An 18,732-nucleotide genomic window follows, 5' to 3' on the forward strand; every position below is an offset into this window, starting at 1 on the left:
TTTATGGCATACTTGTAATGTACCAGCCAAATACATCTCAGCTATAAACCTTCTGATGTAGACTTTTACAGACAGTGTTGTTGATATTGGGATACAGAACATCAGACTAAAACTATCGTCCACGAGGCCAGTATATATGTACAACCTCTAACTCTATTGGTTATGAAAAAAACAAAGGAAATAAAATTTCCCTCACTAATTGATTCAAATCCCAAACATATGATAAAATTTCCCTCACTAATTGATTCAAATCCCAAACATATGATTTTGGCGCTTGGAAACAAAAGAATGACAAGTGTAATGCTAAATCTATCAGTGGAGCAATGAGAAGCAGTTTAAGGTGTAAATGACAAAGGGCATCATGCCATGGACATAGTTCTACTGCTATTTGTACATATACTGATGACAAGAGGATCTATATACTGTGAAGTATAGGGGAGGGCTCTCCACAGCCTAGTACAGGTCTGACTGTCAATGTATTGAGTACAGGTTTGGGTTCTCCACAGCCTAGTACAGGTCTGACTGTCAATGTATTGAGTACAGGTTTGGGCTCTCCGCAATCTAGTACAGGTTTGACTGTCAATGTATTGAGTACAGGGGAGAGCTCTCTGTAATCAAGTACACGTTTGACTGTCACTCGCCGCAGTCTAGTACAGGTTTGACTGTCAATGTATTCAGTACAGGGGAAGGCTCTCCGCAATCTAGTACAGGTTTGACTGTCAGGGGAAGGCTCTCCGCAATCTAGTACAGGTTTGACTGTCAATGTATTGAGTACAGGGGAGGGCTTTCCACAGCCTAGTACAGGTTTAACTGTCAATGTATTGAGTACAGGTTTGGGCTCTCCGCAATCTAGTACAGGTTTGACTGTCAATGTATCAAGTACAGGGGAGAGCTCTCTGTAATCTAGTACACGTTTGACTGTCACTCGCCGCAGTCTAGTACAGGTTTGACTGTCAATGTATTCAGTACAGGGGAGAGCTCTCTGTAATTTAGTACACGTTTGACTGTCACTCGCCGCAGTCTAGTACAGGTTTGACTGTCAATGTATTGAGTACAGGGGAGAGCTCTTTGTAGTTTAGTACAGGTTTGACTGTCACTCGCCGCAGTCTAGTTCAGGTTTGACTGTCAATGCATCGAGTACAGGGGAGAGCTCTTCACAGTCAAGTACAAATTTAGTTATCAATCTAGCGAGGATGAGGATTTCACTAGGACTTAACCTAAATGATATATCAACAGTTTGTTGCTAATTAAAACCCTATCACAGATTGGAATATATGGTACATTCTACATACTAGTGTTCTGGTTATACAAATATTCCTAACTATATCATCACAGTTTGGTTTAGTAGTAAACACATTTTTACAACATCATCATTTCCCTCAGAAATTCCGCGATTATTCTCATGGCCTCAAATAAGACCAACACTGGTTTTTTCTTTTCTAAATGTTTTCATATGCACAATTCTTTAAATGTTCTAAAATCGTAATTTTACAAAGATATAATCTCATATATTTAACTTTGCTAAAACTTGTTAAATAATTTTATAAATTAAAGATATAATAAGAAATAAATTAAAGGTGTTCTGACAGGTATCTTCTAACACAAATTACTGATAACTCAATTTAAAGCATAGAATTATGGACAATTTGGTCAAACTTAATTTCAAATAATTCAAACACACTTTTGTTGGAGTCATCAATCTTGTCTGTACTTTTTACATGCCAATAAATAAATTTAATAGAGTCAATAAATGTTTAAACATTGTACATATATTTGCAATTAACATCACTCATGAATACGAGCTATTAACATCGTAGTATTACAAAAACTAAATGAGAAGCCACACATCATGAATTAACATCTTGGGAATTACTGAAGTAAAAAAAATCAAAATATCAAATATATGTACAATTTCATTTTGCATTTAACAAAAAAATAGTGACAAACTAATATCTGATGCTATTCATCAAGGCAATTCTTTTACTGCAGATGTGTATGCCATTGTAATTTGGTTTTAGACCCCTCCGGTAATAATAACGTGGACGATCATTCATCCATGTCACTGCCACATGAAAGATTAGCATAGAATAGAGAGAAAATTTACCTATTTTAATTTGAAATCTTCTTGAAAAATGCTTCAGATTTATGAAAGTTGAGCAAACTCTGCTGAGGTAATACTATATGAAACTTTAAAGCTGATTTTTAACAATTTTCACATTCCAGGAAGGACGTTAGAAGGGGTATTTTTATTGTTACTTCATTAGTAAATTTGTAAAGTATCTTGGGATTATGACATGGTGACCAGCCTGCTGTATTCTTTGGACCGACTGGTTTAAGACTCAGCAAACACATGTGTCCTTGATAATGTCACTTTATGTGGAGATCAGATGACACACTGCTTGTTGATAATGTTACTTATAGTTAAGAGCAGGCTTAGCGACACATCTTGCTGATGCTGACAGTGTTAGCGTTAGTGTTGTGACGAGCAGGCACAATAATGACGCGGAATATGTGTCTCACCGACTCTCCTCCAACACACAGCTCCTCTCCCCTTCTGTATATTGCTCCATAGGCACAACCAAGAATGGTGAAATCTGTAGGCCACCGCCAACAGCTTGGACAACACATGTCGTACCAAACCTTCACTTCCTTCAAATTCACCTGGCTTACCCATTGTCAGCTTGTGAACAATGTAATCCTCAAAATGTAACCATAAAGATGTAAATATATAAATTATCATATATATCTTTTCATTCAGTGTATTAACAGTCATTCTTTAAAACAATGAAACACAGAACAACAGCAGGCTCAGAGGGTTTGTTGTGTACAGCCATCACATTGTAGTAACCGAACAATGGAGGGGTCACTTTTTGCTCCTTCAATAAACTCGGCTAAAGACAGCTTGCCATCAAAATTCTTGTCCATTTGTTTAAATATTTTGTCAGTCCGCTTTTCTGGTGTAGATTCATCCTCTGGCATTTTCATCACTGAACCAACCATTTTGTATATAGCCTAAAGAAACAAAGACATAAAAATTAACAAAATGGTTTTTATTTCAGTGATTAATAATACATGAATATCTTCTTTCTATTGGCAGTTATTGGCTGATGAATGCCAACTAAGAAAGGTAAATATAACGAATTGCATCATGTTATAAATGTGCCTCAATAATAAATATATGGTACTATAGATCAACATATTTTCGAGTGCGAGTAAATTTTGCATAATTTGCAGGCCTATAAGTAGAAATCACAAAAGTTTATGTAAAGTTTAATTATCTAAAAAAGTATCAAAGTGTGTTATAAAACCATCTGAGTAGATCTTGATCCTGAAATGAAATCTAAGGAAAAACAGTATCTTGGCAAAAATGCAAAATTAAGCCGTCATGAAAATAAGTTGGAGAACTATATACATAGGCTTTGGTTGGTTCACTACTACAAGTTTTGTTTGTTCTTTTGGTTAACTTCCACAGCTCTGATCAGACAACAAAACCGTTTCATGTCTGACCAGTCAACATGTACCAATCAGGTCTGTGCTAACACCTTTGGAGAATATAGTTTTGACTGTTGAGTGATCAGGCATGAAACATGTAAACTGCAGCTGCTCAAGTAGATAATACCCAGTGACAGTTTACAATTGTTTCATGCCTTATCAGTTAGGTGCAGACCAGATAAACTGTTACCAGGACGGCCAGGAGACAGTTCAACAAAATGTTTTGACTGGTGACTGATAAAACAAATGTTCTGAGACAGGTCAGAATTAAGTCTGTGAGCATGATACATGCAGTGACCACTTATCTACAGTAGCATTATTTTGTTTTCTTGTTGTCGGTCTTTTATAAACATTCAAAAGACAATATCTGTATTATATAGATAGATGACAATTGTTGCTGATGTCTGGAGGTTGTAATTAGCCAGTATTAACATACTGCAAGCAGTTAAGGATAGATAGCATCTGACAAGGAACAGTGTGAGAATTTGGTGGGAATACAATGTTCATATTATGTCTGATTAACAGACAGGGTCATTTAGGGACAAGCCAGGTTTGAAATGTAAAGAAACTCTGGAGTATCTTCAGAAAAATAAAACAACTCATAGCTGTTTTATGATCAGTTGGTCAATTTAATTGGATTTAGTTCTGATTTAATTTGACATTTATCTGCCATGTATATTGGAAAGTACATCTGTACCTGTATGGAAGATTTTAATTTGTCAGCATCAGGCTTGCCGAGTGCAGATTTGTCACAACATTTCACAGGACATGACAAGTTAAAAAGAGCTCAAAGATATAAAAAAAACTGAGTGATGTAACAGCAACATACAATTGCCGCATAATTTATTACAGAATTCTGCTAATTTGTTTAATGGGTTGCTTTGACGACTTTTGACTAATAAATCATGGCCAGATACTTTTGCCAAATAAAAGGTACATTATTTCGTTACGTATAAAACTAAGATTTATTTTAAATTCACAAGAATGCTAGTCGGTAACATCAAAAAAGCTTCATGTAATGCATCAGACTTTAGCAAGTCTTCGTAAGAACTGTTCTGTACTAGATCCAGATCATGTGTGATGTGTGGTACCACACTGTGTGTGTAGAGTGTAATGAGGAGGAAGAGAATATCGTTTGTAATGCATGTTAAATCTGGATAATTTATTAGCTGCTATAAGTGTGTATACATAAATGCAAATGTCAACATATAATATACTTGCTGAAAAAATAAAACTTAACAACAAACTTTAGCTTCCTACACTAGGAACAATGTACATCTGTATACCTGTATCTGTAGCCAACAAATTTAATGGCTTAATTTATTTCAGTAAATGAATTTATATGACTGTCTCTGAATCAAATATTGTGTATAAATGTCGCTATTGTTTAAATGATTTTGAATTTCAAATACATGCATTATTTTAATCACCTATCTTAGCAAATATTTGATGGTGTATGATTTAGTATTTCCTAATAGAAAAACTTTTGTAAATGTCATGTACATGTAGCTGTGGTTTAAACATGAAGAAAAGTGAAAAAATGATAATAACACATTGATCACAAATCACAAAGTTTTTTGTTGTTCATTAATATACATGGTAAACCTTAATCTTTGTTTGTTTGTTGTTTATTGATAAATCAAGCTCTTTTGATTGATTGAATGATGCATCCTTGTTTCGGTTTACCATTATAATCGATCCGTGATCAAGCTCAATCCGTAGTCCGCTTTTTTGCCGAAATGCTCGAACGTCGGTGAAGACACCCCAAAGGAGCATGGGATGGATTTCACCTAGAGGAACTATAATGTTACCATTGGATATCAAAGTTATCTGTTGTGAGAAGTTATACAACGCTATCTGTTTTAGATTATATATTTTGATCCAGCTTACTTCGTATGCATCGTAAAATTCTACTAAGTTGAAAAATCACGATAACTGGTACAGTCGATGTCAGGAACAGGTAGGATTAAAGCATGTATTGTCTGCCAATATTTCGTATAATTCATCTCAAATATAAACAAGAATGCTATTTCCGAAACTTCTTGGACTACAGATAGTTTATGCGAATTTGAAGTCTTCAAAGGTCGTTACTTCTTTAATAAATCCAAAAACACAACGAAGAAATCACGATAACTGTACTGGTTGGCGACATACTATCGTGAAGAAAAATATTATCATGATTTTTGCTTTGCCGACTTTTGAATAATAATAAATCATGACCAGATATTTTTGCCAAATAGAAGGTACATTATTTGGTTACTTATAACACTCAGATTTCTTTTGAATTTATAAGAACGAAAACGTCAAGAAAACTTCATGCAATGCATCGGCCTTTAGCAAGTCTTCGTAAGGCTACCGTACATTACACGCCAATATAAGTTCATTTGTCACTCTTTGTAGCTCGTATATATAAAGATCTATATTATCATTATATTTTGTAAGTTTATGTTGATAAACTTTGCACTTTTTCCCTTTCAATATAACGCAGTTGTCAATAAACGAAAGGCACAACTCCCAGTGACAGAACAAGGGAGGAACCTCATAACTATTAACTATTACTGCGCAATAATATCATCAAATATAGTTCGTCAATGTAACCGAAACCAAAAACATCTATAACCGTTATAAGAACTTTCTTTTGCAATTATCTTCCTAACATTTCATTACATTAATCGTTCAGTAGCATGAATTATGTAAAATTGAAAAAACATACACAATCCAAAATCCACCGAAAGTCTGCCCCGGAGGAAGACATCGAAGAATGCGTTGTTCGTGATTTTTTGGACCATGCACGAAGCGTAGGAATACATAAATCATAGAGTCCCTACTGAACACTTAAACATACCGTCTAAGGTGCATATGTATGTACAAATTCAATGTTTGTGTTTTTGAATACTTATGTTCGATTTATTCATACTATCAAGTAATATGTAAAATGAACTAAACAACATTAAATTTTCATCGCGGAGTGGTTTTATTGCTTAGATGTGCACAGGCTCTCCGAGCGTACCTAAGAATGCTGTTTCACAGCATCAAAAATTCTTTGCATTTCAATTTGCAAATAATTTTTGCAAGGTAAACCTATCAGTGTAATCTAACATATGGAACAGGTTTTTTGGAGGCAGTGCATGTGCATAGTCTTTCCGAAAAACATATCTGAACGTCAAGAGCTTTAATAATCGATACTCAAACAGTCTATAAAAGCATGAACATGGGAAAATAACAATGGTTTTTCTATTGTATGTCAGCAGTAAATTTGTAGGAAACACATTGAAATATGTCAGTGTGGGTTTGTTATGGGGGAAACAGAACATTGTCACCTGACCCTCGACTGTCTCCATAATTTCTGTTACATCATCAATATTTCCTAAGTGCTATACTCACTTTAACAATCTCCAACATCTCCTCCCTAGAGATAAACCCATTGCCGTCCAAATCATACATGTTGAAGGCCCATCGTAGTTTCTGATCCAACTTGCCACGACTCGTTACACTCAATGCACATATGAATTCCCTGAAGTCTATTGTGCCGTCACCATTAGTGTCAAAGGTCCGGAAAACATGTTCTGCAAATTTAGATGCATCTCCATATGGAAAGAAATTTCCATAAATCTTCTTAAATTCTTCAACAGTCAAATGGCCACTGGGGCAGTCTTTTAGAAAACCTTTGTACCATTCCTGTAACTCTTGATCACTGAACTCTGTCTCCGCTCGTAAGTCCTCCAAGGCGTCCGGCTTTAGTTTACTATTCTGCTTACCCATGCTTTCTTTTTAGAAGTCCTTTGTCAAAGATTCTGTAATTGAGACATTAAAACGATTATAGTATATTAAATGAGTCAGTTTCTGTCCTATTTCCATCTTTTTATATCAGATCTTCTATACATATACCCTGTCTTCTTTGAATTAAACTATATACTGAATACTGAATCCCATCCATATGACATTAGCTCCATCACCAATCTGAGACCAGAAAATGACTGCCATTTTCTTTTTCACTAAATAAATTCTGCCATGGTCTTCACATATATATTGTAAGACTACATCTACACACCTGATTAAATCAATTCAAATAGAAACAAGAGATCCCAGAGGGATCTTGGCGCCCACCAAAGAATGATCTATATCTGACAAAGGAAAGATGGATCTTTTCTCTACTTTTTAAACTTTTTCAAACATACTACATATAAAATTTGAGACAGATCGCTTCAGTACCTTTTGAGAAATAGCGGTAACAAACTTCAACTATCAAAATCCAAGATGACTCCTTGGCGGCCATCTTGTTGATCAATCGGTCCCAAATCACAATATGCACAACTAGGGCCCTAGGGGAACCTACATATGAATTTTGAGACAGATCCCTTCAGTACTTTCTGAGAAATAGCGATAACAAACTTTGAATAACAAAATCCAAGATGGCTGCCTGGCGGCCATCTTGTTAACCGATCGGTCCCAAAATGCAATATGCACAACTAGGTCCCTAGGGGAACCTACATATGAAATTTGAGACAGATCCCTTCAGTACTATCTGAGAAATAGCCATAACAAACTTTAACTATCGAAATCCAAGATGGCGGCCTGGCAGCCATCTTGTTCACCGATCGGTCCCAAAATGCAATATGCACAACTAGGTCCCTAGGGGAACCTACATATGAAATTTGAGACATATCCCTTCAGCACTATCTGAGAAATAGCCATAACAAACTTTAACTATCGAAATCCAAGATGGCGGCCTGGCAGCCATCTTGTTCACCGATTGGTCCAATAATGCAATATGCACAACAAGGGCCCTAGGGGAACCTACATATTAAATTTGAGAAAGATCCCTTCAGCACTTTTTGAGAAATGGGGATATCAAACCTTAACTATCAAAATCCAAGATGGCCGCCTGGCGGCCATCTTGTTTTTCCTATCAGACTCAAAATCTGTATGGCACAAATAGGGACCAAGGGTAACCTCCATGTGAAGTTTGAACAAAATTCCTTCAGTAGTTCTCAAGAAATATCGATAACAAACTTCAACTGCCAAAATCAAAGATGGCTGCCTGGCGGCCATCTTGTTTTTCCGATCAGCCTCAAAATCTGTATGGCACAACTAGGGACCAAGGGTAACCTCCATGTGAAGTTTGAACAAAATCCCTTCATAGTTCTCAAGAAATATTGATAACAAACTTCAACTGCCAAAATCAAAGATGGCTGCCTGGCGGCCATCTTGTTTTTCCGATCAGCCTCAAAATCTGTATGGCACAACTAGGAACCAAGGGTAACCTCCATGTGAAGTTTGAACAAAATCCCTTCAGTAGTTCTCAAGAAATATCGATAACAAACTTCAACTGCTAAAATCAAAGATGGCTGCCTGGCGGCCATCTTGTTTTTCCGATCAGCCTCAAAATCTGTATGGCACAAATATGGACCAAGGGGACCCTCCATGTGAAGTTTGAACAAAATCCCTGCAGCAGTTTTTAAGAAATAGTGATAACAAGCATTGTTTACGGATGGACGACGGACGACGGACCACGGACGCAGGGCGATTTGAATAGCCCACCATCTGATGATGGTGGGCTAAAAATTTAAATTTTGACGTGTCAGAAGTCTCTGATTGCTGGCTGTCATGAATCTTAACTTAATTCATATACTTTTCTACCATGAGTACTGCCACATTTTCATTGTTGTACGTTTTACCATAATTTATGAAATGAAACTAATGCTATTACAGGATCTTTTTTCAACCAATCAGACACACCAATCATATATAACTTGATGACCATGACACAAACAATAAACTAGCATCTATGAATTATATATTACACTGACCTTGACCTCTACAATTTCTATTAAACATTTATCCTAATGACAATGGTGTACAACACACTCATTAACCCTTTTCACATTTTGTTATTCACTTTAAAATTTGATCTTGTTGTTTAAAATGACTGCCATGAACTTCCCTGAATTTGAAGTACAGTTACAGAGTTGACGGTTCAATATTATTTACTCTAAGTACTGGTGCGAATACCAAGGCCATTGTAGCCGGGTCAATGGGAAGTGTAGAGTAGATTTCTCCACACTGCCGGTGTTCCTAGCCTAATGATGAAGAGGCAGAGTAAAAGAGTAAACATTCATTAAATATTAACCAGACAAGACCAGTGATTATAGGTGCTATCACTGGTCTGTTTGGATCATGGCTACATTGATTTTCTCCTCCACAGGACCACCGCCACATAATTATACCCTTTATCTATATATAATACTGGATGATCTGCCAAACATGTTTTGCTCATTTATAACCTAAGTTTATAATCTGTGCGACTCTCCCTCAAAGAAACATTTCTTACGTTTATTTTTAAATCCTTTGTGTACTTTATTGGCAGCAATAATCTACCATATGAAAGAATTTTTTTTTTATATAAATGACATTTCACTTTTGACAAGGTGTGGTGATTGATCCATTATGATATAAATCAAAGAGTGATAATGTGTGCTTTTTCAGACCCATCAGACACAAAAGACACGTTTCCTGAAAATTCACTTCACTGCCAATATTGTCACTTCCGTTTTATTATACCTTATACAATAGGACAATATCATCGCCAGTTGGGAGTTAGAAAGCATGTTTGTCGGGTATTGTAAACCCTTCAATCTGCTTTGGCATGAATACAGTTGAGCAGATTTGGAGTTTGTTTCTGGTGATTTATTTCAAATGTAGAAACCATATACGTGTTTATTTTCAATTTCAAACTATGGCCAGTGAAATCTACATGCAATATATTTAATGTTTTATTATCCACCTAAAGCTGTATACAAATTCTTTACAATTCATGGATTAGGCACCTACATAGCTAAGCAAATTACCTGAACACTTCTAAAGCATGCAATAACTATAATACTATTAAGTTTTATTGGTCGTTAAAAGGAAAGTTTTACAATCTCACTTAGTGATCTGAAAATTAGGTCAAGGTCATTAAATGTCCATGTTTATAAATTATAAAAAGATGAACAAATGTGATGAACAAATGTCTCACTTCCAAAAGCATTTGATTTAAGAGATGGTGTCCTCATGACAACATATTGTTGTAATTTTAAAAGACTGGCGATCAAATATGTGATTCTCCTCTCACAGTGGAGCATATTTTAGTGCACTGTATTGATTTTTAAGCACATACGAGATAAGCACTACGATGTCTCCATTATGTACACTTTGCTTCATGCCGTGAGACATAATCGTATTCTTAATTATCTCAGAGAAATCAGTATTTTAGATAAAATATGAATGTTTTTCTCATCATATCATCGTATCAACTCAACATTTCATCGTTTCATCAACATTTTGCATGAGTTTTCTCGTGTGTTTTAGCCAAAACTATTTTATCCCATGTAAACCTTTTTTTTTTTTTTATCAAATAAACGTTTACAATCTCTGTGTTTTAATCCTTACTTGCCTTTTCTTACCCGATCTTTTATCCTGATAATAATGCATGACTTGTAGTTTGGCCCTAAATGACCTTAGTTGTCGATGGGACGTAAAACTCAAAGAAACAAACAAACAAAAATGTTATGACATCACAACAGGTAAATGCCTGAAAGAAACATCCTATCAACAGCCAGAGTCATTTCAGGAGGTGCCAGGTTTATAGGTAGAGGAAAGCTAGAGTACACAGAAAAAATCACCGACCAGCAATCAGTACCTGGCAACTGTCCAATATGGAATTCAAACTCCTGACAGAGAGGTGGAGGGCTTGTGGTATAATGTTGGGACAACTTAACCACTCACCCACCAGGCACCAAAACAATCAAGTTATATGTAGAATAAAGTTATATGCAGATAGTAGAGAAAATTCTGAACATCTTCTAAATTGTTTGAATGTTTATACATCTACCTAAAAACTAGGATGCTGATTCATATCTACATAATGAGGTCACATCTACCAGGAAATATTACTTTCTAGTACTTTTGGCCCTTCACACAACAGTACACATGCAAATTTCTGCAAGGCTATTCAAGTAAAGTATATTTTGCCTAAGCCATCATTTATTGTCAGTAATATGTGACCAGGTAGGGTGTGCTTGTCCTGTGTCTATGGTATCATGTTTTATTGACATATTACAAGGAGTTACAATACCGACATACTGCAGTCTCCCAAAACAGTACACACTTCACACACTCAACCCTCCAACACAGAGGAGACTGTCCTTCAATAACCTTGGCTGTTAATAGAACACTAATCTAATCACTAGTCAACCAACAGATCTAATAATATAAGAACAGTATTTTTTCAGGATAAAATTAATTAACTATGTAATAAAAATGTTCTTAATTCACCACACAGGGAGCCCTTGTGATAAATGTAACAACTAATGACCGTCATTCAGTATAATGTATTGGGAAACGTTGACATCTTTATGACAAAATTAAATTTCCTCGTTGGTATGGCGGTGTATGTCATGCTTGGCTACACTGGAAGCCAATGTTGATGCCATCATAAATGTTGGGCCAGGGCTAACTTGTGGTTAACCAACAAAGTTAATTTGGTAATCAACATGCCTACACTACCTGTATTCATTAGAGATGTAGCTACAAACTTACCGCCGCAATCTTAAAGAATACTAAATAAACTCACAATTTAATCTTGGAAATATCTTCACAACATTTCTAGGTACAAATCACTTCTGGATCTGAACTGTTGTAGGAATATACAGACATCTTTAACAGATTCTAATGGTTCTAAATCTCCCCACTGTAGAGATACTCCCGACTGGGTAAACAGTCCACAATCTCATACATACTGATCACACATGTAGATACAGAACTCTGTATATGTGTGTATTGATTCGTAATTGAATCTCCTTTTCAGAAATCCTGGTATAAGTATATATGTAACCTAACCCTATCACTTCCTATCCAATGTAGTCTCCATTACCTTTCCCTGCAGAACTGTGTATTTTTAAATTGTTTTATTTACTAAGATCTACCATTACCTGTTTCAGCTGACCAGTTCATACATTATCTAAAGTGTTACTTTTATGAGTTTCAACATTCTGTGAAGCTTGACATATATCTGTATAAAAGTTCTTTAATAAATCCAATTGATTCATCAGCTATTATCATGGAAGGAAAGCCAGAAAACTAGAAATGACTGTAATACTAAAATGTCCAAGTCTCAATATATCTCAAGAGGATATTGGTGACTTACAATGTGACATGTTGACCACCGTCTACCCACACATCAAAACACCCCCACCCCTACTCCCGCCCCACTTATTCCCCCCCCCAAGACATCGAGTTTCTTGGAACAGAGGTAGAATCCTTATAAAAGCTTTAGGATATTTGGCCTGATAAATATGACAAGGATGCTAACGTTTCCTTGATAAGTGGAAAACTTAACTTAGCAAACCCAAGGAACACATGGCTTGGCCTGAAGATTTTTAAATAACTGTGCATGAAAGTATGAATGGACACATTTTTCCACTTTTCTTTATAAATGAGCTGTTTTGAGCCAACTGGCACATTCTCAGTTTCCTATGATACACCTTGAATTACTGTAGTGGAAGAGTCCTATCATAGCTGGGTGTGTAGGAATTGTAACAGGATGAACATTGTTTGTTTATAAATAATCTTGTTTATTTAGCTGCAGTCCCAATCTCTTTAATAATATTTTAAGTAATTTCAATAAGCTACAGCTGGTAAAAGACCAAAGTTTCACTTTTGTCTTTGTAAATGAGCCATTTTTTACTTTTTATTTCATTGCTTTTTGGTTTCAACTATTTATTATCTTTTATCTATTATCACCAAACATGTGATTCATCTAGTCCAAAAGAATGTTCTTTTATGTGTCACCAAGGACCTGTGATTCTAATATCTAGTCATCAAGAACCTGTGATTCTAATATGTAATTAAGGACATGTGTATCTAATATCTAGTTACCAAGGACATATGAATCTAATATTTAGTTATTCTTATATCTAGTCATTAATGACCTTTGATTCTAATATCTAGTCACCAAGGACATGTGATTCTAATATCTAATTATCAAGGACATGTGATTCTAATATTTATTTATTCTAATATCTAGTCATTAAGACCTGTGATTCTGCTATCTAGTCACCAAGAACCTAGGGTTCTAACATCTAGTCACCAAGGACCTGTGATTCTAATATCTTGTCAAAAGATCAGTGATTCTAACATCTAGTCATTCTAATGTCTTAGTCATCAAGGACATGTGATTCTAAATAGTCAGTCCAAGGACCTAGGATTCTATCTACAGTCACCAAGGACTTGTGATTCTAATATCTAGTCACCAAGGACATCTGATTCTAATACCTATTCAGTAAGGACCTGTGATTCTAATAGCTAGTCACAAAGGATCAGTCATTCTAACATCTAGTCATTCTGATATCTTATCATCAAGGACATGTGATTCTTATATCTAGTCACCAAGAACCTTTGATTCTAATATCTAGTCACCAAAGACCTGTGATAGTATTATCTACTATCACCAAGAATCAGTAATTCTACTATCTACAGTCACCAAGGACCTGTGATTCTAACATCTAGTCACCAAGAACCTGTGATTCTAATATCTAGTCACCAAGGACCTCTGATTCTAATATCTAGTCACAAAGGATCAGTCATTCTAACATCAAGTCATTCTGATATCTTATCATCAAGGACATGTGATTCTTATATCTAGTCACCAAGAACCTTTGATTCTAATATCTAGTCACCAAAGACCTGTGATTCTACTATCTACAGTCACCAAGGACCTGTGATTCTACTATCTACAGTCACCAAGGACCTGTGATTCTACTATCTACAGTCACCAAGGACCTGTGATTCTGCTATCTACAGTCACCAAGGACCTGTGATTTTGCTATCTACAGTCACCAAAGACCTGTGATTCTACTATCTAGTCACCAAGGACCTGTGATTCTACTATCTACAGTCACCAAGGACCTGTGATTCTGCTATCTACAGTCACCAAGGACCTGTGATTCTGCTATCTACAGTCACCAAGGACCTGTGATTCTGCTATCTACAGTCACCAAGGACCTGTGATTCTGCTATCTACAGTCACCAAGGACCTGTGTGCTATCTACTACTATCTACAGTCACCAAGGACCTGTGATTCTGCTATCTACAGTCACCAAGGACCTGTGATTCTGCTATCTACAGTCACCAAGGACCTGTGATTCTACTATCTACAGTCACCAAGGACCTGTGATTCTACTACTCTACAGTCACCAAGGACCTGTGATTCTGCTATCTACAGTCACCAAGGACCTGTGATTCTGCTATCTACAGTCACCAAGGACCTGTGATTTTGCTATCTACAGTCACCAAAAGACCTGTGATTCTACTATATACAGTCACCAAGGACCTGTGATTCTCCTATCTACAGTCACCAAGGACCTGTGATTCTCCTATCTACAGTCACCAAGGACCTGTGATTCTGCTATCTACAGTCACCAAGGACCTGTGATTCTGCTATCTACAGTCACCAAGGACCTGTGATTCTGCTATCTACAGTCACCAAGGACCTGTGATTCTGCTATCTACAGTCACCAAGGACCTGTGATTCTGCTATCTACAGTCACCAAGGACCTGTGATTCTACTATCTACAGTCACCAAGGAACCTGTGATTCTGCTATCTACAGTCACCAAGGACCTGTGATTCTGCTATCTACAGTCACCAAGGACCTGTGATTCTGCTATCTACAGTCACCAAGGACCTGTGATTCTGCTATCTACAGTCACCAAGGACCTGTGATTCTCCTATCTACAGTCACCAAGGACCTGTGATTCTGCTATCTACAGTCACCAAGGACCTGTGATTCTGCTATCTACAGTCACCAAGGACCTGTGATTCTGCTATCTACAGTCACCAAGGACCTGTGATTTCTATCTACAGTCACCAAGGACCTGTGATTCTGCTATCTACAGTCACCAAGGACCTGTGATTCTGCTATCTACAGTCACCAAGGACCTGTGATTCTGCTATCTACAGTCACCAAGGACCTGTGATTCTGCTATCTACAGTCACCAAGGACCTGTGATTCTGCTATCTACAGTCACCAAGGACCTGTGATTCTGCTATCTACAGTCACCAAGGACCTGTGATTCTGCTATCTACAGTCACCAAGGACCTGTGATTCTGCTATCTACAGTCACCAAGGACCTGTGATTATCTAGTCATCAAGGACCTGTGATTGCTATCTACATCACCAAGGACCTGTGATTCGCTATCTACAGTCACCAAGGACCTGTGATTCGCTATCTACAGTACCAGACGATTCGTTATCTACAGTCACCAAGGACCTGTGATTTTGCTATCTACAGTCACCAAGGACCTGTGATAGTACTTAACACAATGTAAATGACAATACAATATTGTACAGCTAGTAGGCTTTGTTGTTTCTGTGTGTGATCTCAATATAGCTGTAAACTCAATTAACATCGATTGCTTTCATTGCTATTTCCAGTTCCATTGAGAAGTGAACACTACACTGGTAATTTGATAATAAACCCATCTGTTATATCACAGTCAATGTTAAATCCTGGGTCACAGACACATCCAGCCACACATATTATATCACTTGAATATTGAATCTTGAATTTCTAAAATAATTTTATCATTTTTGAAAATAAAATGAAATATGATTGCCAGTGAAGATTTACTTCCTCCTACAAGGTATCAGAAGTGAAGTTCTTTATTTCAATCTCTTTTGAATATTAGTAGATTCAAGCTGAGGGGAGATAATCAAGTATTGTGTGTATAATGTATTTACTTTTTTCCCTTGTATAAATATCTACTTCTATTTCATGTGTATAATAAAGGAGCTTCACTATCAGACTACTTATACATTATTTTTTTTATATTTAGCCTGTTGAGTGCTGTATTCATATTTGTGGTTGCACTGACCACGAAAAAAAGAAAGAATATTAATACATATTGCTAACAAACATTCATGTTACGTGTGCGTGTTTTAAACAGAAACTGCTTATAATAGCTATAGTAAGACTAGAAATTGCTATCTTGATTTAAAAGAATACATGTAGCTTTTTTAACTAGCATGAGCTTTCATGCCAAATTCCTTCATAAAGGAATATTTTGAAATAAGAATTGTTTTGTGCCACACATAAATTGGCTGGTTTGGTTTATTATATTAATGCCCTATTAACAGCTAGGGTGATTTAGGACAGCCTCCCATGTATGTATTAGTTGGTTTGTTAGACTTTATGTCCTATTAACAGCTAGGGTGATTTAGGACAGCCTCCCATGTATGTATTAGTTGGTTATCAGACTTTATGTCCTATTAACAGCTAGGGTGATTTAGGACAGCCTCCCATGTATGTATTAGTTGGTTATCAGACTTTATGTCCTATTAACAGCTAGGGTGGTTTAGGACAGCCTCCCATGTATGTATTTGTTGGTTATCAGACTTTATGTCCTATTAACAGCTAGGGTGATTTAGGACAGCCTCCCATGTATGTATTAGTTGGTTATCAGACTTTATGTCCTATTAACAGCTAGGGTGATTTAGGACAGCCTCCCATGTATGTATTAGTTGGTTATCAGACTTTATGTCCTATTAACAGCTAGGGTGATTTAGGACAGCCTCCCATGTATGTATTTGTTGGTTATCAGACTTTATGTCCTATTAACAGCTAGGGTGATTTAGGACAGCCTCCCATGTATGTATTAGTTGGTTATCAGACTTTATGTCCTATTAACAGCTAGGGTGATTTAGGACAGCCTCCCATGTATGTATTAGTTGGTTATCAGACTTTATGTCCTATTAACAGCTAGGGTGATTTAGGACAGCCTCCCATGTATGTATTTGTTGGTTATCAGACTTTATGTCCTATTAACAGCTAGGGTGATTTAGGACAGCCTCCCATGTATGTATTTGTTGGTTATCAGACTTTATGTCCTATTAACAGCTAGGGTGATTTAGGACAGCCTCCCATGTATGTATTTGTTGGTTATCAGACTTTATGTCCTATTAACAGCTAGGGTGTTTAGGACAGCCTCCCATGTATGTATTTGTTGGTTATCAGACTTTATGTCCTATTAACAGCTAGGGTGATTTAGGACAGCCTCCCATGTATGTATTTTGTTATCAGACTTATGTCCTATTACAGCTAGGGTGATTTGGACAGCCTCCCATGTATGTATTTGTTGGTTATCAGACTTTATGTCCTATTAACAGCTAGGGTGATTTAGGACAGCCTCCCATGTATGTATAGTTGGTTTATTAGACTTTATGTCCTATTAACAGCTAGGGTGTTTAGGACAGCCTCCCATGTATGTATTTGTTGGTTATCAGACTTTATGTCCTATTAACAGCTAGGGTGATTTAGGACAGCCTCCCATGTATGTATTTGTTGGTTATCAGACTTTATGTCCTATTAACAGCTAGGGTGATTTAGGACAGCCTCCCATGTATGTATTTGTTGGTTATCAGACTTTATGTCCTATTAACAGCTAGGGTGATTTAGGACGACCTCCCATGTATGTATTAGTTGGTTTATTAGACTTTTTGTCCTATTAACAGCTAGGGTTATTAAGGACGGCCTCCCATGTATGCAGTGTGTTGCATCAGTGGATGTCTATATGTTTTGGGAGGCTGAGGTATATATATCTGTGTGGTGTCTCCTTGTCTGGAGCTTTTGGCCTTTTTATAGTACAATATCACTGAAGCTTGCAGTCGAAAACAACAAACAACATTTCCAACCTGGTCATATTATACTGACAATAGGAAAATCAGTTGTGTCTTAGCCAGGGGACCTGAAACCTCACAGGGTCAATTACTCAATTTTTGCCATATTACAAAAGTGAGCGATGACACAAAGTAATTTTGGAAATGAACAATCTTTTTCCCAATATAGGATAAAGGAGAATAAAAATCTTGGCCTAAAAAATGCCTTCAAAATCTTCTATTAATAATTGTAAATAACTGTGTAATAACCTTAATATTTACATAACACTTTTTACATAATACTGTATCTTGTTATTAGTTTAAATGTTAGTTAATTCGACAACAAAATGAACAACAACTTCATTATTAGATAATTCAATGAAGTTTACAGTTTCAAAATCAGGATAAATACACAATTTTTTTTTTTTTTTCTTATATAATATTCAATCTTAGATCATCCTTGATATAGCCTTCAGTTGAAGGTATAGATATTTAATATAGGCAACAAATTAAACAATATAGCCCACTTTATAAAAGGGACAAAGT

General features: G+C 36.3%; 1 protein-coding gene across 7 annotated transcripts in view; it reads right to left on the reverse strand.

Moving 5' to 3' along the window:
- Nucleotides 1-1,749: 1,749 nt before the first annotated feature.
- LOC138325660 (neurocalcin homolog) overlaps nt 1,750-18,732 on the reverse strand; it is a 62,836-nt gene continuing 45,853 nt past the window's right edge. For all 7 annotated transcript variants that reach the window (XM_069271472.1, XM_069271466.1, XM_069271468.1 and 4 more), the window contains 2 exons: nt 6,877-7,286; nt 1,750-3,012 (listed from right to left, as the gene is read on the reverse strand). In XM_069271472.1, coding sequence (XP_069127573.1) covers nt 2,809-3,012; nt 6,877-7,254 — 582 coding nt within the window. In that variant the 5' untranslated portion in view covers nt 7,255-7,286 and the 3' untranslated portion in view covers nt 1,750-2,808. The remainder of the gene's footprint in view (nt 3,013-6,876; nt 7,287-18,732) is intronic.

This window comes from Argopecten irradians, chromosome 6 (genome assembly GCF_041381155.1).
Source record: "Argopecten irradians isolate NY chromosome 6, Ai_NY, whole genome shotgun sequence".
Lineage (NCBI taxonomy): Eukaryota > Metazoa > Mollusca > Bivalvia > Pectinida > Pectinidae > Argopecten > Argopecten irradians.